At 38.3% G+C, this 24,364-nt stretch overlaps 1 protein-coding gene across 1 annotated transcript in view; it reads right to left on the bottom strand.

The window, feature by feature from the left end:
• The window catches only part of BRWD3 (bromodomain and WD repeat domain containing 3), a 58,731-nt gene that overhangs the window by 22,123 nt on the left and 12,244 nt on the right, over positions 1–24,364 (bottom strand). The window contains exons 7-18 of the mRNA XM_055817837.1: positions 17,290–17,450; positions 15,240–15,461; positions 13,509–13,609; positions 12,725–12,795; positions 11,444–11,544; positions 9,586–9,626; positions 5,307–5,411; positions 4,210–4,363; positions 3,283–3,417; positions 2,325–2,453; positions 1,691–1,916; positions 826–996 (exon numbers count right to left, since the gene is read on the bottom strand). Coding sequence (XP_055673812.1) covers positions 826–996; positions 1,691–1,916; positions 2,325–2,453; positions 3,283–3,417; positions 4,210–4,363; positions 5,307–5,411; positions 9,586–9,626; positions 11,444–11,544; positions 12,725–12,795; positions 13,509–13,609; positions 15,240–15,461; positions 17,290–17,450 — 1,617 coding nt within the window. The remainder of the gene's footprint in view (positions 1–825; positions 997–1,690; positions 1,917–2,324; positions 2,454–3,282; positions 3,418–4,209; positions 4,364–5,306; positions 5,412–9,585; positions 9,627–11,443; positions 11,545–12,724; positions 12,796–13,508; positions 13,610–15,239; positions 15,462–17,289; positions 17,451–24,364) is intronic.

Raw genomic sequence — 24,364 nt, 5'->3', positions numbered from 1 at the left:
ATCAAAGCAAAACTGTATTTTCAGCATTTTTCACTAATATTTTTCCTATTCCTTCTTGAATTTAAAGAAAAGTAACTCCAAATCTAGCAATCCTAATGAACTTTGCCAGGAAATGTTTCAAACGTATAATCAGTCATTTAACCTAGAACTAATTTATTAGCTGATGTAAATTTTTTAAAAGCTCAGGATGACTTGCAGCACAAGTCTACAGCATCTGCTCTTCTACATCAACTGCACTCAGTCAGCTGTTCACATCTGATTGAGTTTGTTTTAAATTTTTAATCAGTTTGTGTATTAAAAATAAAATCACAGTAGCAGAACACTTGCCAGGAGAATAATCTCAAGCTTTCTAAGGAAACACTAAGACAGAGTAGACATGTTTATTTTATAAACACTGATGCTCAGCCTTAGCATTTATGCTGCGACAGGAAGCCATTAGCCTGTCACAACATTGTATTCCAATGACATTCTCTAATTATATGCTGACATGATGCAGTTACAAAGTATCATCTCTGCAGTGACTGACATCAAGACAATACAGCGAACTTTATTTTTTAGAAAAGGCTTATAACAGGAACAATGATGTGTAACAGTTCTAGGTAATCAGATACAGCCCAGTTATAGCATTGCCTGCCCTCAGCAGCACCTTAAACCTTTAATTTCTCTGCTAGCATCAGCAGAACATCCAGCTGCACCACAAAGGTTAACAATGTGTATAACAAGAAAGAAAAGCATCCTCAAAGACCCAGTCTCAGAGTTTACATTGACACCGTTTGATTAGTACCTTACTGAAAGAAATGTCAGAGGCAATGAAGGGACACTTACCTCCGTTAACAGAGTGGGATCTATTGAGTGGAGGGTTTGGAAGAGTTTCTCCTTCATTAATTAGTCTCAGATCTTGTTCCCGCTGTAGCTCTCTGATCATTCCATCAAGGATACTCTCATCCTGGTCATTAGTTTGCTGCCCAATGACTTGTTCAACTACTTCACCATCACCTTGACAAGAACAAAGCCACAGCTGCTTATAAAATGATTAATTTCTGTTTTACTAAACACACAGAAACAATCAAATTTAGAATTGTGCACAACTGTTTATCCACTCTGCAAAACATCTGATCACCAGGCTGGCCTTCTGCTCTCATGCTATAAATGGAGGCAAAGTTTAAAAAAGAAGTTACAATAAAAACCTAAAATTACAAACCACACGTGAAATATAAACACAAGCCCTTAGAAACAGCAGAAAGAAATTAAGCTTCAATAGGTAATAATGGAAGACCTCTTCTGGAAACTAGCATTTTGCAAATGTTTCTATCTACAAGAAAAATCCAACCTGTTTTAAAAAACAAAAGCTGTTTTTTCAATGTCTTTCTTGCCTTCCTGCTTTCTTAATCACACACACAGTTACACCGAGGTTAACAGGACAATTCTTCAAGCATGCTGCCATATGCATGGTAGAAGCCCACACATTTTGGAATACCGCTGTCTCCATGTCTTGCCTCCAGTCAAGTTGATTCCATGCAATTCCTTTAAGCCATAAAGCCACCCTACCTCCTCCTCTATCTCTATACTGAATTTAAAGCACCAGTTTCAGAAGACAACTGAAACAAACAAATATTATAGTACCATCCTACTGAGCTGGTACTCAGTACTGTGCAATACATGTATTACGCGTGAGTTTTAGGCAGCATACCATTAGCTACATATCCCAGCTGAGGAATAAGTTGTTCATCCTTGCAATTTTCCCTCCCTGGTACCAGCCGCTGGAATCTGGTGGGATGAGGATTTCCATCAACATCCACCAAGAATGGAGGAGGCATAAGATGTGGAGCCTGTTGAGTCTGTTCATCCAACACATAGTTATTTGCATCACGGATCAGTGGTCGGTAGTCCGTATGGAAGAACATCTGATCTGGAATCTGCAAGAAAAGCAATTTAATAAATAAATCAATGGCCATTTGCAGCTGTCTTGCTGCTCTGGAATGGCTCCCACACCCATAAACCACAACTCCTACACTTAGGATCAACAGAAGAAATGTTATGACAGAGAACAGATTCCTACAACAAATGTGTTTTATTACCAAGGCCTGATGCAAAAATTCAATAGTAAAATATGCCAACAGAGGTGAATAGATAGAAGTTAATGTTTTGTTCCCTTGTCTAGAGATTCTCCTGTGTAAGTCTTTTTGATTTAGGCAAACAGCAATTGCTTCTTGATCTAATTACTGTTTTGTCTGGAGCAGTGCAACGGAATAAACTCTAACACCAATACTTCTAAGACAAAATCAGGTCAAGACACAGAAGAGTTTAACATTTATTCAACGCACCTTTTCATAATATTTATTGCATCCAAAACCAAATAGTAGCAGATGTCCATGAGAGTCTGTGCAGGCAAAATGCTGTCCATCTGGTGAGAACTTGCAATCAAAAACAGCTCCATGGCCTTGGCCCTCAATCTGTATAGAACCACAGAGCATTCCTTTCACAATCATGCGTTCCCTATAAGAGCATTCTTACAAAAATTTTACCTGTGATCCAACAAGTATTTAATCCTAATTCTGTGCCATTTCTCATCTCCCTCAAAACCAATTTACACTTACATTTTTTTCTACTTAATTATCAAAGCTAAACTGAACAATGCAGTAAAACCTTGCATTTTCTCTGTTCTGAAATTTCAGTACAACTTCTAATGTATGTTCTAAAACAATCACCTAGAAGTCTACACTTTATGTTAATGGAAGATATAGGGCAAGCTTGCACCAAATTTCTCAGACATGTATCGGCTCCGTACAAGCAGGTCTCACAGCCCCAAGTGCCAGGAGGCTAGCTCAGGTCCTAAAGCAGTACAGCTGCATTTGCTCAGCACTGGAACCAAACCAACAAGCCTGGCACCGGGCATATTAAACCAAACGCAGCACAAAGCCCATCGCACTGCTTCCGAGACCACAGCATTGTGCTGCAACACACAGGCTTAGGGGCTTTCATTGCTCTACCTTGGGAGTTACTGTATGGTATAACCATGCACATAAATAATATTCAGATGTAACAGATCCCATGAAAGATTTGCTGCCACACTTACAATATGCAAACCCATACTTTGGTATTGGTTACTGAAGGGTACAGAGTTTCCTTTTTAATATGTAGGAGTTTTCCACCCAATCCCATTGTAACATTGGTCACAATAGGTATATAATGAAATCTGCTTTTGCCTCAAGATTAGTTTTACACAAATGTGACAAAAAAAACCAACGCCCAAACAACACACCCTTCCCTGGTCATTCTTACCATGTTAAAGTAATTGCGAATTTTTGTTCCTTTGTCTATATCCCAAACAAAAATATTTCCATCGTGACCCGCTGAAAGTACAATCCTTTGGTCAAACGGATGGGCCTCCAGGACAAAAACTTCATCATCGTGACCCTGCAATGAAAGCAGGGTGAAAAAGAAAGCAGTATTTCTCCATGTAATAGCTCCAAACACATTAGTATTTAGTGTGAGGACATCTCAGTTCAGGTAGCCATTCACGACAGCTCAATTTACTGGATCTTAGACTAGAACTGTACTTAGTCAACAGTTCTGTCAGAGGCTTGGCATTATCACTGCCCACTTTGTGAGACTGCAGCTCAGCACAGCTGAGATGGAGAGGGATGGGGAGGAAGGAGAAATCAGCAAGCAAGGACAGTTGCAACTCTCCAATCTGGGCACAAATGGTGGCTTTCCAAGGGCTCTCTTGTCAGCCAGCAATCACCAGGGTCTAGCAGCATTCTGGTCATCAGCTCCTTTCGCCATGATACATACTCCTCCCAATAAGTGTAAGACAGGTGGCATACTTCAAGACAAAGCACTCCTTGTCAAGGAGAATGATCATAGAATCACAGAATATCTTAAGTAGGAAGGGACCCATCAGGATCATCAAGTCCAGCTCCCTGCTCCTCGCAGGACTAACTAAACCTAAATCATATGAAGAGTGTTTTCCAGGTGTTCCTTGAATTCTGACAGGCTTGGTGCTGTGACCACTTCCTTGAGGAGCCTGTACCAGTGACCAACCACCCTCTCGGTGAAGAACCTTTTCCTAATGTCCAGTCTGAACTTCCCCTGACACAGCTTCATTCTGTTTCCCCATGTCCTGTTGCTGGTGATGATGCAGTTTAGCCTCAAATCAATTTCAGAGCTGAACTATAACCATTTGGGATTAGCCACAGATTTACTCACAGATAAGCTATGAAGAAGCTGCCCTGTGGATGAGTTCCACACTTTGAGAAGGAAATTGTTGACTGCAGTGATGACAGTAGCATCGTATCTATCCCAAGCCACCATAGTAACCTTCAGTTTAGTCACCTTGTCTTCCCCAGATGCTACATTGTTTCTAAGGAAATCATTAATTTAAGAAGAAACAGATCAGTAACTACATACAGAAAGATTTAACAGTGCTAATTCAGTAAGAAATTAGGGAAAGCACAGCTGCCATCACTGTGACTACCGGCTAATGAAGGATGGCTTCTGCAGTGGTAAAAACGATACAGAAAATATTCAGTACCACTAAGATTTATAGTTTTATTTCCTTAAAGAGGACAAGTTTCTCTTCTCCTTAAGCATTCGTCCTCACCTACTCCAATTCTTTATTTCAAGCTACTCAGTTCTATTTAGTTTTTTCCTACAAGGCATTTTTCAGTCATCAATATGAGTAAACTCTACAATGAGCAAGAACCTGCTAAATGAATCCAAATCACACTGACAGCTAACTTACTAAAAATGTAACCATATGAAATATGAAGAACTCTGCGAAGCAGAATGCCTAATTGATTTCTCCATTTCTGCTTTTTGTTGTTGTGCATATTCAATTACAAGGCCACTTAGAAAAGTCACTTGAAGATCTCAGAAAGAAAAACTCAAACCCCTAACTGAACCTGAGAATCAAATCACTGTGTCTCACCTCTTACTCAAAAACTTAAGGAAAAATTCAATGTTGAGAAACATACTGGATACATATATTAGCATATCAACATATGATCAATAAGGTTCTACTAAACCCACTTTCTGTGAGAGGAACTCTGACATTCTTATTTTGTATGTAAAATACTAAATATTCTGCAACCATTAGAGTAGGGAACTGCCAATGTATTAATATTTGGGGAGGGGAGCAAATTAACTGTGTAACTTAATAGATAGAGCCATGGCATTTTGAATACAAAAAGAAACATGCACTGAAATTAAAATGGAAGTAAATAAATTTGTTTTCAATATGATGGAAGATTTTGGCTTGCATGTAAATGTGGCTATGAAGTATGCTCTATTTCGGTTTGTTTTACCCTGTCATTTTAGTAGCCATATCCAGGACCACACTCTTCCAATCTTGCTGCTGATAGTGCCATATTCTTGCTGTTCCATCTCTGCTTCCACTGACAAATCTTAAGCTATGGGAAAAAAAAGAAAAAAAGAGAATCATTAAATTCTGAATAAAGGTAAGTCACAGCTGCTCTTTTGGTCTAATACCCACATGCTCATCTTAGGACCTTATTTTCTCACTATTCAGTAGCTTTGCTATGGCATTTTCCATCCTCAGGAACAGTGGGGGAAAGCTAAATCCTGCGGCAAGAATATTTAGGAGCTTGGCAGAGTACTGTCATTCACTTTTGGAAAGGTCGCTACAAGCACTTACTTTTACGTTATTCTGCCACAAACATGCACACACGCACATGTACGCAAGTATATATATATATACTTGGAAGTGTATACTTTTATATATATATATATATGCTTGTCTTACTCTATGTATGCCCACACACAGGCGTGTTTAACAACTCATAAAATATCCATGAACTACTGCCACAGGAAACAGGCAGCTACAAAACGCTGGCAAGCCAAGAGCACACCCATTCACACCAGCACAGAAGCCAGAATGTATTTAATCTTTTTTCAACACTTATTCTTTATATTTGTGCATCCCTGATCCAGAAAATATAATTAAAAGACAGTGAGGTTAACAATTTTCATATCAGATATTGTATGGTACAGAAGAGTTTATATCCCACAACATTAATTACATTTGGCTACAGCTAGCAGATGGCCTTGGAATGACTTCAATGTCGTAATTCATACAAGCTGCACATTCCCTTTTTAATGACATCAGCAAATCCCTTGAGCAGTTCATAGTGGCAGCAAAGAAAAAGAAACTGCATGCCAGGAGTCTAGCATAAATTATAATACATTAACTTATGGAGAGGGTAAAGACAGAATAGGGAAGTACCCAAACTGAACACAAGTAGGTAGCCCTGCCTGTGAAGTTGAACACAAGTATTTCCATTTTTGAACTTCTCTGTGTTTAAAAAAATCAAGCATCCAGCAAATGCATTTAACTGCATCATAATGCTTTGGCTATCAACATCACAGAAATCGTTTTTGTTGAGAAATCCGAAAAAAGCTCCTCAAGTAATACATTTTCACAGGATGGCCAACACCTTCACAAGTATATTCCATTTATATACAAAATTACATGTAAAAGGCAAGCCTATTTGATTTTATTTTATTAAGTGATTGTTTCACCTTTTCAGTTCCCCTGATCTGAATTTTTTCATCATGAAAAAATGTTTAAAAATGCTTGTGACAAGCTTATTTTCTTTTTATTTGACTTCTTTATACTACAATAAAAAGCTATCACTTTTCCATTAAAAGCATCACTACAGCGTATAATTTTCAGCCACTATGTGACCTAATACCCCCACTGAGACCTGTGCTCTCACATTGCTTGGAAGGAATTGTTAGTACAATTATACCAGTACATTCCCACATAATTTTACAAGACAAAGATCTCCAAGTACAGGTGCAGTTCCACTGGCAAAACTACAGTTTTCCTTGGAAGGCTCCTGCCTGAACACATCCCTTAAACCTCCTGCCAAGCAAAATAAGGAATATGAGCAAAAGCTGGCATAAAACCATTTACATTAAGGTGTTGATCACTAAACAAAGCTTGTCACACCACCCTCCAACACAGCTGTGCTGCAGAAGTTTGACACAAAATCGTGCCTATAGGCACCTTCATACATTTCATCATGAGCATCCCGGCTTTAATTCTTATGTAAGAGACAGCATCCTGACTTCACAGTTTTAAAAACTGAAAGCTCTGCAGGTGGAATGCTTGACTTTGTAAATTTTAAGACCACAGGGTTACCACTATAACCTAAACTAATTAACTGGAAGTTCATATATGAGCCTAGAAATTCACATATTTGCCAGGTATGTTGTCAGAGATAAGTACATTATTATGAATTATAAAGCTGACCAATTAAATGATCATGAAGACCCAAATGTCTTAAGACCGTGTCTCTCTAACTGGTTCTGGACAGGTGGCAGCAAGTGTTTGGAGTAGGTGGTGTGTGTTTAGAGTAACTGTCCCACACACTTAGTTCCAGAAACCAATCAAAGTAAGTACTATAGCCCATCGTTAGTCACATAAACAAACACAGACTCATACAGTCTTCACTCCAGGAAATGTTAAGATTAGCCTATTTAATATGACACTTGGTGATGTTAAGCTATCCAGACATACCAGCGACTCAGTGAAGACTAAAGATGGTGGGTTGCAAGGAGACACCACACAAACATGGTAGGACACTACTGAAGTATTACATAAAACATCCAAATCCTTGCAAAATGCCAAACAATTGTAATGAGGAGAGCATGTCTAAAGGAAAGTTTTAATCTCAAATGCAGACAAATTAAGCAGAGGAATTTTATCTACTAAGTAAACTGGATCCAAATTTGGGATGTGAGGATCAACTTTACCTTTGCATCCCACTGAAGAGCTGTTCTTTGCTTATTCCACCTTGGAAATAAACCAGCTTTTTAGTAGTTGATTTTTTGGGGCAATTTCAGAGTTACAAAAATACAAGATGAGGGACGAGGGCTTTGTTATTCAAAATATCATGTTTATCACTCTAGAACCTCACAGAAGTTGAGCTCCTAAGAATTTTGAGTGTGTTTATGAAAACAAACACTCTTCCTATATTTTTCAGAATTCCGAGCACCAGAAGAGACAACTTGCTTATTCAATGTGCCCAGAGAGGGACTGGCAGAAGAAATCATTCACCAAGGAATTAAATGAGACAGACAGTTAAGGGTGGATGGCCTTCTGTTTCAGCATCATACCAGCAATATCATATATTTGGAAAATGTTTTCAAGTTATGCTCATCATTGGCTGCTTTCTGTTCCCCAGCTGGTATAAATGATACCAATAACATATGCAAGAGAATATATTTTAACCCCAAACATATACATAATCTATCAACAACACTATCAGCTTCAAGGTGATTCTCATACAGATCATAAATAAGAGCACAGTGGAGTAATGGGAAAAAAAACCCAAACAACAAACCCAAAGATAAAAGGTAGTTCTGCAGTCCCTTGTTCTCATCATGCATCATACTTGTCATTTAGATGCCATTATTTCCTTGATTTCCTTCCATTTCAGTTCTGAAAACCCCAAGTCTTGTTTCCCCTTTCACGTTTATCTTCTTTTCATGAACAACTGCACCAAGTTTGTGCATCCTCTCAGTCAGTACAGACAGCACTGCTTGGATGCCAATCTAAGAGCATTCTTTGAAACTTCTTTGGAAGTCAGTGTCACATTCCCACACACTTACTACCAAGAGCACAGAGCAAAAGCAGTTGATACAGTAGTATAGTGGCCTCTTCATCTGCGACCCAGTACAGAAAAAAGGGAAATGTATCTCCTTTGAATGAAACAGCTACCAAAAGTGCTACTGTCATTGGTGACTTGGCCTCTCCTTTGCCTCTAACTTGGCCACGAGCACTGGTGAACAGACATGTGGTACAGTGACCATGCTATCCCTGTGCTTCCTGCAGCCCCAGAAAAAAGGATGACCAGAAGCCACTAACTCAAACAAGAGCCAAACAGATAAGTAAATAGGTGTATGGGCTTATTTTTCATCTTGCTTTAACAGGACTGAAATGATAAAGGCAACAAGCTTTTTTCCACCCCCATATTTAACATTATATTCTAGTTTAAAAAAAATTTTTAAAAAAGAAAAGTAGTTGAGAAACCACATCCCTGATCCTATTATAAACAATTAATATACTCAGATGTTACTGCCATCTTATCAAGTAAAATCACCTTGCAAGAGAGGATCCTTTAATGAAGATCAGACCACAGGTCCTTGCAGACTTGCTTGTCTGACCATCTGTCTATGTGTGACAGTTCTAACTTCTGCTTAGAACTACATTTATTATAATGCTCTTACTCCAGAAGTAACCCCTTCCGTACTTAACAAGGCTACCTGTGAAGTAAGACACTCTTACACAACAAGGATGCAAAATTTGGTTTCCAGCTTGCTGTTTAAATACATACAAAGCAAAAGCATAGTTACAGAATGTTTTTGTTGTTGCAGCTGAGGACAAGAAGCCCAAGCTCCTGGACATGACACGCATCCTACAAGACACTTTCAATAATTTGGCTAAGATTAATCGGAGCCCATGTGCAGTCTTCTGGCTGCACCAAATTTTGTCTGACACGTTATTTGGAAAATTAAATATTATATTTCTCATGTCAAAATCCCAGGACAGCCACTCACCTGTCACCATTGTTACAGAACTGGACTGCCACCACTTTGTCCTAAATAGGAGGAAGGAAAAAAATAGTAGTAAGTGCTCTGTAAACAGAAACACTCATCCAAAAAGAACTTAATGATGAGCTTCTATTTAGCAAATTACATCCTCCCATACATCTCCAGCAACACACATTCTTACAAATTCAAGAAGAAAAGTCATATTTGAAGTTTAAATTTCCCCAGATGTATTGTGGTAAACACTGAAAGAGAAAACTTCAGATGGGTAATATTTTTTGGTTTCTCCAGAAGTATCTCAGAGACAGAAACAATTTCTGACTCAGTCTCCCTGACACTTAATGTTCAGGAGCAAAAAGCTGCAACAGCCTGTGTGCAGTCCTCCTGCCTAGTGCCACAGGACCATACACACCCCAGGGTAAGCTCTGCCTGGAAAACTTGGCACCTTTTAGACTCCACAGGATTAGCAAGAATAAGGAACCCCAGGAGCTCACAAGGCCTAGTAGGTACAGCACTCAACAAGATTGAGAAAGAACAACTTCACCAAATAAATAACCACAGCAGGTTTGCAATTTTTAGACCTAACATTAAAGCACATCAAAATATTTCATCCAAAAAAATTCAAACCTTGGCTTTATTTCCACTTTTAAATTGTTGAGAAACAAATGTTGCATTTCAGACATGGTTTTGCTTTTTTTTTTTTTTTTTTTTTTTTTTTATTTGCTCTATACTTGTGTTGGCTACATGCACTTGCTATCTTTACTCCCACTGATGTCTCTAGCTCCTGATAACCAAGTGTCCAATTTGGGATTTTTTTCAAGGGTGGGCTGACAGCACTCTGTAGTATTAAGAAAAGCAGACTGTAAAAAATTAAAGGAATTACAGTTTCTTCCAAACCTGAACTGCTGAATATAGAAAACATCTAACTCTTGTGAGCAAAGTGCTTGTTAGATTTGTTGGCTTGGAGCTCTGGGACTTGAATGTGAGACCCATGACTCCCACCGAAGTTCAGTGAATCAATTTAAACCTCAGCCTTGATCCATAAAATATTGTTAAGGTGGGAGTTGGGCTATTAAGGTTCAAAGATAAATGCTCCAAACTCCTCACAAGTGACAGCCCTATCAGTGTTGCTATAAGCTTGCCTTTCTCATATATTGTTTACCACACACATAATAAATAATGCAATCATCACCTGCTCTTGGTAACAACTAAGAAACGAAGAAAGATTTGATGCTGGTTTAGCAATGCTTCTTAAAGGGGTTTCATTAAAACTGAGACATTCATCCGTTTTAATAAAAGCTATCAAGACGAACTTGAAAACTAACACTGAAAGTCATCGTAGAGATATTTTTAAAAGCTTGAATTTTTATGAGAACCCTTCTGCATTACTTGAGAAAGGATGCTTTTAAGCTTGCTTTATTCTCTAAATTAAATTATCATGATCCAAAGTTTGACTGCACACTCTAAAACCAGAATTACTTTGTTTTTACTTGTTATGTGGATTTGCGGTCACAAACTGAAGTTAAATACTCAACAGTAAATTTAGTAGGAAAAACTACATTGTGCATGAAAACTGCTTTAATTCCTCATTACAACAGACTTTCTTCTAGAATATGGAAAAATCACCTAGTTCCTCAGTTTTGTGAGGGAATGAAATACATAAAACATATTTTGCACACATCTCCTGCCTCAGAGGAATTTAAAAATAAACATACCACAAATTTCCAGGCATTTAAATACCACAGCGTTGAGAGCCAACTAAACTCTACAGACAGAAAAGAAATCAAATAGGATGTACAAAACCCAAGTTCCTGAAATAAGGTAAAGCGGGGAAAAAACGAGATTTGCTTTCTGATTTGTCTCTTACCGTATGAGATTCTAACTCAGCCATTTTCTCTGGAGATTCTGAGCCCAAATAATAAATTCTTATCACGTGGTCAGTACTACCTGTTGCAATGAACATGCCACCTAAGAAAGACAGTGTTTTCTGTGAGAAGAAAAGCCGTCTAAAGGAATAACTTATTTTAATTACTTCAAATTTAAATACCGCCTTATTGTCAAAACAGCAAACTAGAGTTTTAAACAGAAAATGTCAATGTCATCAAAGCATACATCCTGAACAAAGAGGTTAACTCTGACAGCTGCTTCTTTGATCTGTATTTTCTCAGACCTTATCAGCTTTAGCGTAACTGTGAGCTCTACAATATTTTCCAGCTGCAAATCTTTCTGACCAAAGGAAAAGAATATTGCAAGTTACAACATCTGTCCAACAAACTATTCTGCTTTCCCTCAGAAATTACCACAGTGTGCTACTTCAGTCTATGTGGAAAATTAAATGGGGAATAGTTTCATATTCTCACCAGTAAACATCAAATAAAATATTTAAGTGCATCTTCAATATCTATTTGACATATATCAGAGAAATTATTGCTGACTTGGGAGTGATTAACCTATTTTCTTATAATGTTTGTTCTGTTTACAATATTGCACAAAAAGGGCACTATTGTGTAGTTTACTGCACTGAAATGCAGTAAATGGTTCTAGTCATTCAGGATTTCTGGGTTTAAAAAAGGAACGTAGGCAAAGCTCACACAGCTCTAGAATAGCTCTCAATTGCAGACAGCAAAAATTAATGAGAAATAACATAATTTTGTTTGTGAAAATTGCTATTTTTGAGAATTCCAAGCTGCAGCAAAGGATGTCTATTAAGCTGATATTTTCAAACACACTGAACTGATGCTCCTGGAGCTTAGCCAAATTTGCAAGATTAGCAAAAGTATAACCTTTGAACAGAGGCCACCTGTCTGCCAGATTTCGTGAACTTTTCACTCAAAAACCTTACAAGGTAAAACCTTAAAAGAATATTGCAAAGAAAAATCTCTGGTGTGCAAAACAATAGACTGAAAGCACAGTCTTTCTTGGAAATGGTCAAGGCATTTTAGCTTAAATTATAGAAAAAAAAAAAGAGAAAAAGCAGTTTGAGGCAGATGTTTAGCATGTAAAATTTTAAACAATCACAATTTGACAGTGTTATAATTAAACTGAAAAAGGATTTAATACCATTTGTATTTAAAAAGAAGTAACAGTCCTCTCACCAAAGGAATTTAGTTCATAAATTACTCTCAGCCAACTTACAATGCATACGTACCGGAACTGAAAGATGAACAAGATATCTGAACACCTGGCCTGGACCTCTCTGCAAATTTTACGGGGCGATCCCTATATGCAACAACACAACATTTTTACTTTTCATTACTTTATTCTGATGCCATTCAACAAGAATATACAGCTCAGCAGGTTAAGGTGACTATGCCCATCCTAAATCTCTTTTAATTCTTACCTAAGCTTGCTAGAAATCATTTTTCATTTCAATGATTTTCTTCCTTAGTTTAGTAAGAAAACCATCGTTTTCTAAATTGAAGAGACTATATAACTTATTTAGCATGATACTCACCAATTCCAATCTATTTAAAACAGAACCTGGCAAACCATTAGTCTCATAGCATTTACTCCCTATTAAGTATGGGTTTGATGTCATCTACGTATGTGTTGTCTTCCGATTACAAGCAAATAATTTCTTCTGCCTGTACATTTTGGACAAGGATTTAGTCCTAAACATAAAAGCTGAAAGTTCTTCCACAGCACTGGCTTGCCAAGCACAAAACACAGAAAGAATAGCCCTGATCTCTGCCCCCGCTCTGGGCTGCAATGCCACAGACTCCCCAGCACACAAGAAAGCGCTCCCTGCCCCACACACTGCTATGGCACTTGTGCACAGTGATGCACCAGCACAGCTACGGAAGAACGTTTTCCAAGAAACTTGTTTGTTGAGAAAGAACACGCCCTTATTTAATCATCTCAGCATTCCTCTGCATGCTAAAACTCAAAATAAATTCATCCTTTATTTAAGATAATTATCTAAACAGGCTTACTTAAATTTCATGGTGTTAGCATGCCACTGCCAGAAACAGATTGTTCCGTCAGCACCAGTAGAAGTGAGGTATCGTGTTGTTCCTTTCCTTGCTGGAGAGAACTAAAAATAAAGTTGTAACAGTTAAACCAGCTAATTTCTCCCCTTACATGCTGGAAACCTGTAAATGGACATTGGCAAGAATCTTTTTCACAAACATATTAGCTTTCTCCCCAGGAAGTACAGAGAGCATTATCAGGGGTAAGTAGAAAAGCTGAACTTCCATAAAAATAAAGCTGAGAAAATGAAAACACCTACATTATGACTAGCAAGTCTTTGTCTCTACCACACAAAAGTTGATAAATTGGAGAAATGAAACAAGCCTAGACACTTTTAATGGGTCAACAAGACGAGGAAATACTTCTTCCTAGGACAGAAACGGATCAAACATGGTAACAAAGACAAAAACGGTTCCTGCATCCAAGCCAAACGAAGCACAGGAGCACCGTAGGACCCCCACTCCCTCCCTCTTCACGAACCTCTCCTCTGCCTCTCTTAAGGAGTAGGAAAGATTTTCATTCTAAAGTCTCTCACTTTAATTTCATAACTGCAGCAATACCTTTAATCCTCTGCTAGCTGGTAATTTGATAAAGGAATAAAGCACAGTTTCCTCAAAAAGCCATGACTGATTATTTTCTAAATTACTAGAGTTTTACAAAAAGCTTGGGAGGAACGTATATATATGCAATCAAATAATATACAAAACACAAAACCAGGATGTAAAATATGGTTCCAAAACAATCACCTTGAAGTAAGTAGCTTGCAAGACAGTTGAAATCAGACAAAATTGGAAGCGTAGGCAAGAGGGGGAGAAATGAGACTCCCCAGGCCTATTGGCATGATGGAGAAGACAGTGATGCAGCAAAGGCAGCAAGGCTCCAGAAGAGAGGGATTCTGAGCCAAACATCCCCACTCATTCTCCCCAATGTGTGCAAACCCTGCCAAATTGCAGGGACTGTCTTTTTTATCCTGTAATTTTTTTTTTTGTTGGAGATTTCTGCCTAGCAGTTGCAAGGTTTTTTAAAGCAAATAAACTGCAAATTACTAGCCATTATTGACTGTGCCACCACAAGAGAACTGAGTGCTGGAAGCTGCGGCTTTTTTTTCCCTCTGCTATTGTTCACTGGGCACTTGCCACACAACTGAAACTGCACGGGCACAAGCACAGATTCTCTGCAAACCCTGATCTGTGCTGCACAGTGGCTGCTGCAGCATCTACATACGCTACAATATCCAGAACAGCTCCTTACAGCACAGGCTAAGATAACGGAGCAAGTAAGAAATGTGGCATCAGGATTTTTAGCTGACAGTATTCTTCTGAAAAATAATTGTTCTCTATGAACACACAACTGCTGGACCAGTTGCTGTACAAGGACTACCACCAAAGACGCCACCATGTCTCCCTGGCTCAGCTAGCTGATCTGGTGCTCTCAGTGACCCTGCATCTGCTGGGTCAAAGGAAGCAGCAATAAGATCACATAGCTAGAGGCAGACAGAAGAAGCAGGATCATCCCTGCAGGCCGTAGTTGGCCACTGCACAGGAGTGAGTTTGCCTGGAAACAACACTCTTGAGTTAGGGCAAATCTATGCTGCCAAACAGAGATGAAAAGAAGCTTTATCCCTGATTGCTAATCCACACCTCTTATTACCATTTTAATTCAAGGGTTTAGGAAAAAACCAATTCATTCCTTACCTGTATGGAAGTAATGGAAGCTGAATGGCCCTGCAGCACTGCAACTGGGGCACAGGTTCGAAGACACCACACTCGGACTACTTTATCACAACTGCCTGCAGCAAGCAGCGTGTTCTCGTAGTTAACAGCCATGTCAGAAATTTCAGCCGAGTGTCCTCGCAACGTTGAGAGCAGGCGCCCATCATCTGTAGCCCAGATTTTGACCAAACAGTCATCTGACCCCTAATACCACACAAAAATTTCCAAAGATTATGTAAAATAATAAACATGCATTGTGTGTACATAATACACAGGCACACTGTAGATGAACAGGTATCTAAAACACTGTTGTGCCATGAATCTGCCAGAACAACTTCACTGGGATTCCAGACAGGCACAGCTATCAGAGTTTGGGGATCATCTTGTGGGGTCAAGGATTTATAAGTTTATAAAACAGAAACCACTGTCTTATGTTTCATACCAAGATATGATTACCACTGCTAATGAAACTCCTCTCAGTACAGTTCAGTAATAATTAAGGTAAATTTAAGAACATAAAATGTTTCATTACATACTACCAAAAGATATATTCATCCGTGTGAGCCAGATCAAGCCAGCAGTAAAATCAAAGTGATCGTAAGTCTTAAGCTCTAAGGAAAAAGAGCACTTAAGCATCTGAGGGGCCCCAGAGCCTCTGCTGTGCTCCTGGAGCTGCAAGGCAGCTGTACCACGAGGTTCCATTTCTGTTAACAGAAGAAAGTTGGACCACTCAAACAGGCAAACTGTGCAACATCATGCAACCCAAATACTATGTTAGTGAGATTGCAGTTCAGGACAGGACACAACTCAAAAGCATATCCAACGCAGATCACGGTGAAATACTTTTACCTATAGTAGCAGCTACAGAATTTCATACTCAATCCCAATATTGCCAAGAATTTTTACACAGTTCACAGACCTTTCCACTATTCAGATGCTAAAGAGAATACTAATACTAGTGGCAAGAATTGCCACTATATATTCAGAAACATAACACAATTAAACTAACTGCAATTGCAACATCATTTGACTTAAAATTACATTTTATTGACTGCAGCTAAATTTGAATACAAACCACTTTGAGTTCTTCATGTAACTACGCATGAGAAAAAATTCTTTATGGTGTAAACAAGAACAGAAAGGCTCTCACTATGACCCAGAGTAATTATCTTAGCATCTTTATTTGACCAATTTATAATGAGTGGAGAAGTTACCAAGATCACAAAGACATCAATTAGCCAGCCAGGTAATCTGTTCTTGAACGTCATTGATAAGAGACAAGGGCAAAGGTAAGACAAGACAGGGATTAACATGAACAGTTAAAAGATGCATCGTTATTTTGAAAAAAACGTTATTTTTTAAATATGCACAACAAAAAGCAAGGGCAGTATCACAGAAATGTATGTTAATATATTCTGGAGAAAAACTTCAAATAATATTCATATATTCACTGGCATACTACAGATTCTAGAAAGTGAATTTGGTAGAGAAGTAAATCGCAAATGAAGTAACTGAGGTCTTCTATTATCATCAAATTTTTACTGAAATGTAAGGAAAGGATTGCCAGCATTTCCAAGGTTACCCAAAGGTAAAATGTAGGTTTTGAAAAAGCATTAAGATTTATCCCAGCAAACAGCACGCAAATTAATTCCAAATCCCAGAATACTGCAGGTGCCATTCAGTAAGAAAGATGATAAACAAAGAAAAACGAGTGCGTGTTTCAAGTGAGAGTTGCAAGCTCTGGACCGGAACAACTCTGCTATAAGGTTCTACATGGGGAAGCAAATAGCTGGCTAAGTTCCAGCCTACCGGAGCTGTGAGTGATTTTAAAATACCAAGTCAAGTGAAAAGCGAAAATTTGCATAGAAAGAGATTGGGTTTCCATACATTTCAAGATTGTTCTTCCGTTCTTTTTCTGGAAGCCGTATCTGCATCTCAACCAGTAACTAAGAGGCTGTTGAGGGACTCAAAAAATAAAGAAATCAAACGAAGCAAAGCAATTTTCCAAGAAAAGTACAACTTTTAAACTTACTGTAAAAATTCTTCTTCCACTGCGATCAAAGGCTATACAATAAACAGATGACAGATGCCCCAAAATCCTTTTATGCATCTTCATGTGTTGGTAGGTGGATGTTGGGAATAAGTGGCTGAAACGTCCACATCCTGTTAATTGCCTGGCTGAAATTATATTTACTGGAAAAGAAAAACAAAACAAAAAGTAGACAGACATGAATTTTGTCCAGAACTGTAAGTAAATATTAAATCAAATATAATGTTTGTTAACAACTTTATTATTATAACCCATAAATCTGAACTTCTTCCACCTTATGAGAACATTCTGTACAGTCTTGTAAAAAGTAAGTCCACTCCTGATGAAGCCTTTCAATACCTACCACACTACATACCACACCTGCTTTCTTAACAAGAATTAAAGCAAAATTAAAAGTCCCCACCACAACTGGAATTTATTCCTATGACCAATTCATGAACAGGCAACAGATACATTTATTCTATATTGATTTAGAAAACTTGCTTTAAGGAAATTATATGCTACTAATATAAATTACAACCAATTTATTTTTAGAGGATAATAATTTAAAAAGCTTTCTCTGTGATAAAAATCTTTCTTAGGAATGGGTTCCAGATCAGATGTGAGGGTCAACGGTCTTCCACATGTTCATCACAAAACGTCCCTCATTATAAGCAACAGCAGCAACATCATTGCATTTCTGTGGCAATGTAATTGATGAATAAGAAATACGTGGCAATGGTGGAAAAAGCCCCAGTCAGAAGAACAAGCAGACACCAGAAAAAACTGCAACAAAGTATTTCATATTGCTGTATCCAATAGTCCTCTACAAGAACAGCCTGAAATCTAAATGCACAGAAACATCACGTAAAAAAAGCAGTTAGCAGTTTCACTGTTGATAAATACAAATTTTTCCACTACTAGGAAAGCAGAGCAGGCATGTATGTGCCTTCGCTGGGACCCACCACAAAATGAAGAACATTATAGCTGTAGAATACAGAAAGATCCTAATTCTAATATTTGATTTGATGCATAATTTGAGATCATTTTGAGTACTGAATTTTACCTATCCTGATTTATACCATTTGAACTTTTGATTTTAAAGTTTTAAGAGTTGTTTTCAATGGCACTTAAAAGATCTAACACCACTGCCTTGGTGGGCTTTGTTGAGTCCTTGCGATAGCAGGCTCCCTGAAGAAACCCCTTATCTCGTCTACTGCACATTGAAGTAGGCAGCGTTTCACAGGAGGGGCATGAAGCTCTCTAGTGCCTTTTAAGTTTAAAAGTATAGTGAAGAATCTGACCCATTTTCTTAACTGTATCATCATATCATTGCCTATCAATGCAAAAATAGATAATGGAATATGTTAAAAAAAAATCAAAGTCAAAAAGCATCGTTTCAAAGGGTTACTAACCCATAACACTTCTATAAATGTGTAAGATTGAAGTATTTATACACAAGCAGTGAGATAAACAGACAAGTAAAATAAATTGTTTCCAGATTTATAGAAAGTACTTTCATTTCTCAGTTTTATGCTCTGAAATTTGGACTAGTTTTCATCACTCAGTGCAACTGAAACACTACATAAGACAGGAAAAAAACCAAACCAAACTTGCACAAAAGGTGTAGATGCTTGCAAAAGTCATCAGGCTCCCAGTGTGACCTCACCTTCAGTCAATATTTGTTTTTCATGTAAAAACACATATTCAGCTGTACTAAAAAAGCAAAACACACTAACCCAGAGTTATTTACTATCTACCTACTATTCAATTGATACCTGATATTATAAAGGAACTATTAAATAAAACTGTCTCCCCTAGCAAAGTAAAAATTAAATTTTTAGCCCTTTTCCCCCACCTCTTATAGGAGGGCATAGAGATCCCATACTGATAAATGCTGTAGCAAGGTACTATCAGGTTTACCTACACATTACTTTATTTACTATTTAAGTATGCCAGCTTAAAAGCTAAGTTCTTAAAAATATTAAGGCTCCCCTTCCCCCACACTGTGGACACTGTTACGCCAACACAGAGATGGAGTCATTTAGCAATATAGTAATTCTACTGTGCCTTTCTTTCAATGCTTAAACCATTTAAATACATAGTAACAGTGTATCTGCCTTTAAACAATTTCAAATTACTTCCAACGTTTTTTTAACCGCACAGAGACCTGTGTGAATCAAAAAGATACACTCACATTTCAAAATATTCCCAATAAGCGCAATACCTTCTGTGTACTACAGTGCTCCCGTGCAATCCTTCTGAAAATTTACCACTGCCATTTGTTGTAAATCACATGAAGGAAACGCTAAAAGGTATAACGAATAGTCCGGCTCCTAACTCATACAGCCTTGCATTTGGCACTTGGCACCTAACTTTTTCCGGTTGATTCCCAGACTTGCAATCAGTTCAGCTTCAGAGGATGTGAAAGTAATTTCACTTTTTTCTGTGTCTGTTTCCCTGTTTGCACAATGGGGACAATACTCCTCAATCTTCCATGGATAATTAAAAAATAAAAAAGCACTGCTTACGAAATGCTTCAATCACAAGTTTCAGAGAAATACAGAACTATTGTTGTGCCATAAGGAGTACCATCTTTATCAAAGCAACAGCATTTTTGAACAAAATGTAGCAAGTATCCAATGTATCCGATCCTCATTATAAAAATACTTAGGGTATACACCAGAAACGTATGCCACACACATAAAGCTGTGATTGGGATTTTTGTCCTACACTTTATAAACTACCACTGCCTTCAAAGGAACTGCAAAGTAAAGAACACTCACAAAACAAAAAAATCATCCCAAATTCCAGTTCTCATATTTTTTTGTAGAAGATTAATACACAGTATCTAAATAGGGAATTACCCACACATGACAAAAATCCTCATGAAGTTTGCTTTCTTCAGTACAATGAAGTTACTGTACTCATAAGGCCTAAAAGCATTAAAAACAACCCACCCCACCCCCCCAAAAAAAAAACCCCCACAACTGATTCCCACACAGAGGATTAGCAACACAGTAGCCCTAAAAACTTTTAGCAACCTATCTAATTAGCTTCATGCCATACTGGGCATAACAGCTGCCAAGTCTACCCCCTCACTATTCCCTGGCAGGAAAAACTTTCAGAATTGCACTGATGTTTCACACACAAAGTGAGCAGCATATCTAGTTTTCTTGTTAAGAAAACTAAGTTGGTTTTGTCCACAAACAGAAGGGCCGTCTTCTCAGATGAAGTTCCTCACTTCTAGCTGCTGAAGTGACTCTTACCTAGGCACAGGGATGCCTGTGATGCTGCTGTGAGAGGTGGCTTTCCTCTCTCTTAGCCTGTGCTGGGAGCAACCCTGAGCACTCCCAGCCATCTCCTGCCATGCTGGGGAAAGCCCTGGCTTACAGACATCCACCAGTGTCTCCCTGAACCACCAACCTGTAGTACTAACTGAGGGTGATGTTGTAAAATGCATGCATTTTTCTGTTCCTTTCTGACAGTCCTTGGTCCTTGAAGATCATACCTTCAGGAAAATTACAGCCCTTAGCACAAGCACGGGCACAGTCGCAGGGGGCAGAGGAGTCACATATGCTGTACAACACTAATTCTTAAATCACAACCCAGTCTACTAGAGATAACAGCACAAACATAAAATCCTTTGCAAGAAAGCTCACCTCTGAAGGATAAAACCAAAACCCTGAAACAGTGACTCATCGGTGAAAAAAAAACTAAAAAACCAATCATCAGACATTAAATTTCAATGTTAATTCACAACTTCAGAAGGAATTAAAACATTTCAGCAAGGACAAAGTCACCTACCTGCAGCAGTTTCCAAACTGCTTGAATTCTTCTCCCTACAAACCCTTGCCTCACTCCACCTTTTGCAAACAAAAGCAGAAAACAGAATACTGGTACAAACAGTTGTTTTAAAAAGGTGATGACTTCACATCATACTATTTTACCCTCTGAAATGAGCACTGTAACTTCATAACGAGGACATAACATTTTACATGGCTAGGACATGTGGTGAGTAAGCTGTGACCTCATTGCAGGGCCCGATCAGGCATGAAGATTGGGTACTGCTTGCAGTGTGCAGAAGATACACAAGTCTGGATTTCATAAGAACACTGGGAAATAAACACAGTTGGCTCACAGATGCAAAATACCTTCTCAAAGAGTGGATGTGCAGCCACAAAGACAGCTAGACCCAGTAAAAGCACTGAAAGAACAAAGTGTTCCAGCTTTCATAGCTGCTGACCTCATGGAACTCATTTACAGCAGAGAAACATCATCGATTTCTGGCCTCATCCAGAGCACTGCTATTTGGCAGGCCGAAGGTAGCTGGATCACCTTGACTGTAAATTTCCATACAGCTGAACTGCTTGGTCATTGAGACTATGCTACGAACTTTCTGGTTCCAAATTTTGTGTTATTTTCACTAACAACAGCTACCCCCATAAAGATTTTCATACTTAGGTTAGAATAGATCTAGTAATCAACTCCAGAGGGAAAACAACCTTCTTTCTAACCTGATTTGTGTTGCCTGAAAAAAAAAAAAAAAAAAGTCCTGACAAAACCAAAGTAGCATTCAAAAGCAGGTTTATCATATGCAAGTAACTCCCATTGCTCAGGTACTGTATGACCAATCTTTCATTTTTCTGACTGGAAGAGCACAAATGAAGTCCTAAACGTAACACTGCTGCAAAACCTGCAAAGAAATGGCCTAAAGGACCATCCTCACTGGATTCACCACGCTATCCTGTCAGCAGCAGAAAGCTATGACAGCATTTTCCCCTCCTCTCCTCCCCCAGCAGATTACCACAGACCTCCAAGGCTCAACAAGCACAAACAACACGTTCCTGAGAGCGACTTCCACAGGTCAGTGCTTTCTCAGAGACTCCGCACCCAGAAGATTCCTGGCTCTGGACAAACATACTAGGAAAAGGTAATACTAATTTCTTGTTCCAGTTCCCCTGTGCATGACCTTTTATTCTGGAGCACAGATCACAAGGTCTGATCCCAACCCCAACCAGATGGAAAGGCAAACCACAACAGCTACCGACTCTTCAAACTGGGAGGCCAAACACAGGCGAATCCGTTCTCGCAGCAGAAAAGCACACTTATGGTGGCAAGCTTACATCTTTCTCAGTGGAAGGGAAACCATATAAGAATACTTTCAGCTGCTAGTCCTATACCTTATTTACCAGTTTGTGCAGGCAATTGCACAATCATTTCATCTCACTCATGTACTCACATTATTATGGGTGTCTATTACTTCAGCCCAACTACTTTGGCAAGTAATTCCAGAAAACTCAAATCTGACTAAGCCAGCACAGTACAGGAATACACAATTACACCATAATATTAAAGAGGTTGGGCATACTTCTTCGTCCTGTATTTTAAAACAAACACACATATGTTGCATCTGCAGCTGTCACTACTCACCAGAAAATACCACCTATTTTGCACAAATAATACGCAGAAGAATTTTGTGACTTCCACTTCAGCATCAACAATGGGGAATCCCAAAACCAAACTCCTGCCTCTGATATAGCTTAAGTATAGTCAATTTCTGTTTTTCATCTTTATACATATTTTCCTCTCTTACTAGTAGTTTATGTATATACACCAAGGAGGACTGTATTCTTCCAGGAACCAATACTTACAAAAATTAATTCCTGGCTATAAAAGACCATTGTCCATATAACACCTTTGCATTTTTTAAAAAACAATTCATAGGAAAGCATCAAAACCCATAAATCACTCTGTTCTCTAAGTCACTAAATAGTCACCAAGGAAGCAGTGCAGACCTTTGTCATGAAAGCATGACAAATGCTGAAGTCCAATCTGCTAGTATGATTCATTAATACATATAGTTCAAAAACATGGTCTGATTCTCCTCTTATGAAAGAATTGATTCAGCAGTCCTTATAGAAAGACAACTAAAGTTGCGTGTGTGCAATAAATCTGTAATCTAGACTATTAGCAATCCATCTGCCCAAATGCTAACAATCAACTGCAGAACCAGACTAAAAGAATAAATTCATAGATATGTACCAAAGTAACCATACCAATATATGGAAATAGTTTTCTTTTTTTTAATGTCCACAGCATGACTCATAAATTATCTGACAAAAGCAGGAAAAGTACTAATGCACTAGTTCCCTATGCACTAGTTCCAGGCAAATAGCCATTTTTTTTGTTACACCGAAGTCCTATAATTAATTTTGCTATTCCATCACACTGCTGCCACACCACCACAGACCTTATGCAAAGCGTGCTATCAATTTCAACCACAAGCAGCCCAGGCTTTGTCACTTTCGTGTCTGACAATAATTAATTTTTAGTAATGAGAGAGTGCGGAAGCACAAACAGAGGAACAGACGTGGTAGAAACAGAAGACTGCCATCACCATCCCAACTTATCCAAAGGGATGGGAGAAACATAGGTGAATGGATTCCCTAACAAACCAGGAAAAGTTTGTACATTTGCACAAACACTAACATGGTAAATACAGATAAAATACCCTCATGAGAAACAAGTAATGACCAACTGGACTTGTATTTATGCCTGCAAGAATAAATTTTGTTTGCTATAAAAACAGGTAAAGTTCAAACCATACAAGGAAAATACTTTTCAGTTTAAGCAGAACAGAGTAGCTCTGTGATGATACATAAGTTGAATGCCTGCATATATCGGAGTTTTATACAAGTCCTTTATCTAACTGTGTGGACAACTGAAACTGAAGTAACACAAATGTTGGTTTGGTGATTATTTCCTTTTTGGAGAGGAATGTTGCAAGCAGTCTGGTTTTTGTTATAATTGAACTAAAATGAATTCTTGAGTCCAAAAAGTTCCCTGAGAGCCAGGCGCTTTGTTCTGGCTAAGATTCCTGAATGAAAAGATTGTCTACATGCTCCTGTGACCATGCCAATTCAATTTTATAAGCATATGTATAGATTATGTAGGTATAGCATAAAAAAAATAGTCCAGTGTGTTGCACACCAAACAGGAGGTTGACATGCAAAGCTTTTCAATGTGGCCACAATGTTTTAACACGTGTATGCACATTATGGGAGATCCAAGCCTG

The sequence above is a fragment of the Falco peregrinus genome, chromosome 13, assembly GCF_023634155.1.
Source record: "Falco peregrinus isolate bFalPer1 chromosome 13, bFalPer1.pri, whole genome shotgun sequence".
NCBI classification, from domain to species: Eukaryota; Metazoa; Chordata; class Aves; order Falconiformes; family Falconidae; genus Falco; species Falco peregrinus.
The sequence above is the reverse complement of the archived record's forward strand: the minus strand, read 5'-3'. Positions and strand labels throughout refer to the sequence as shown.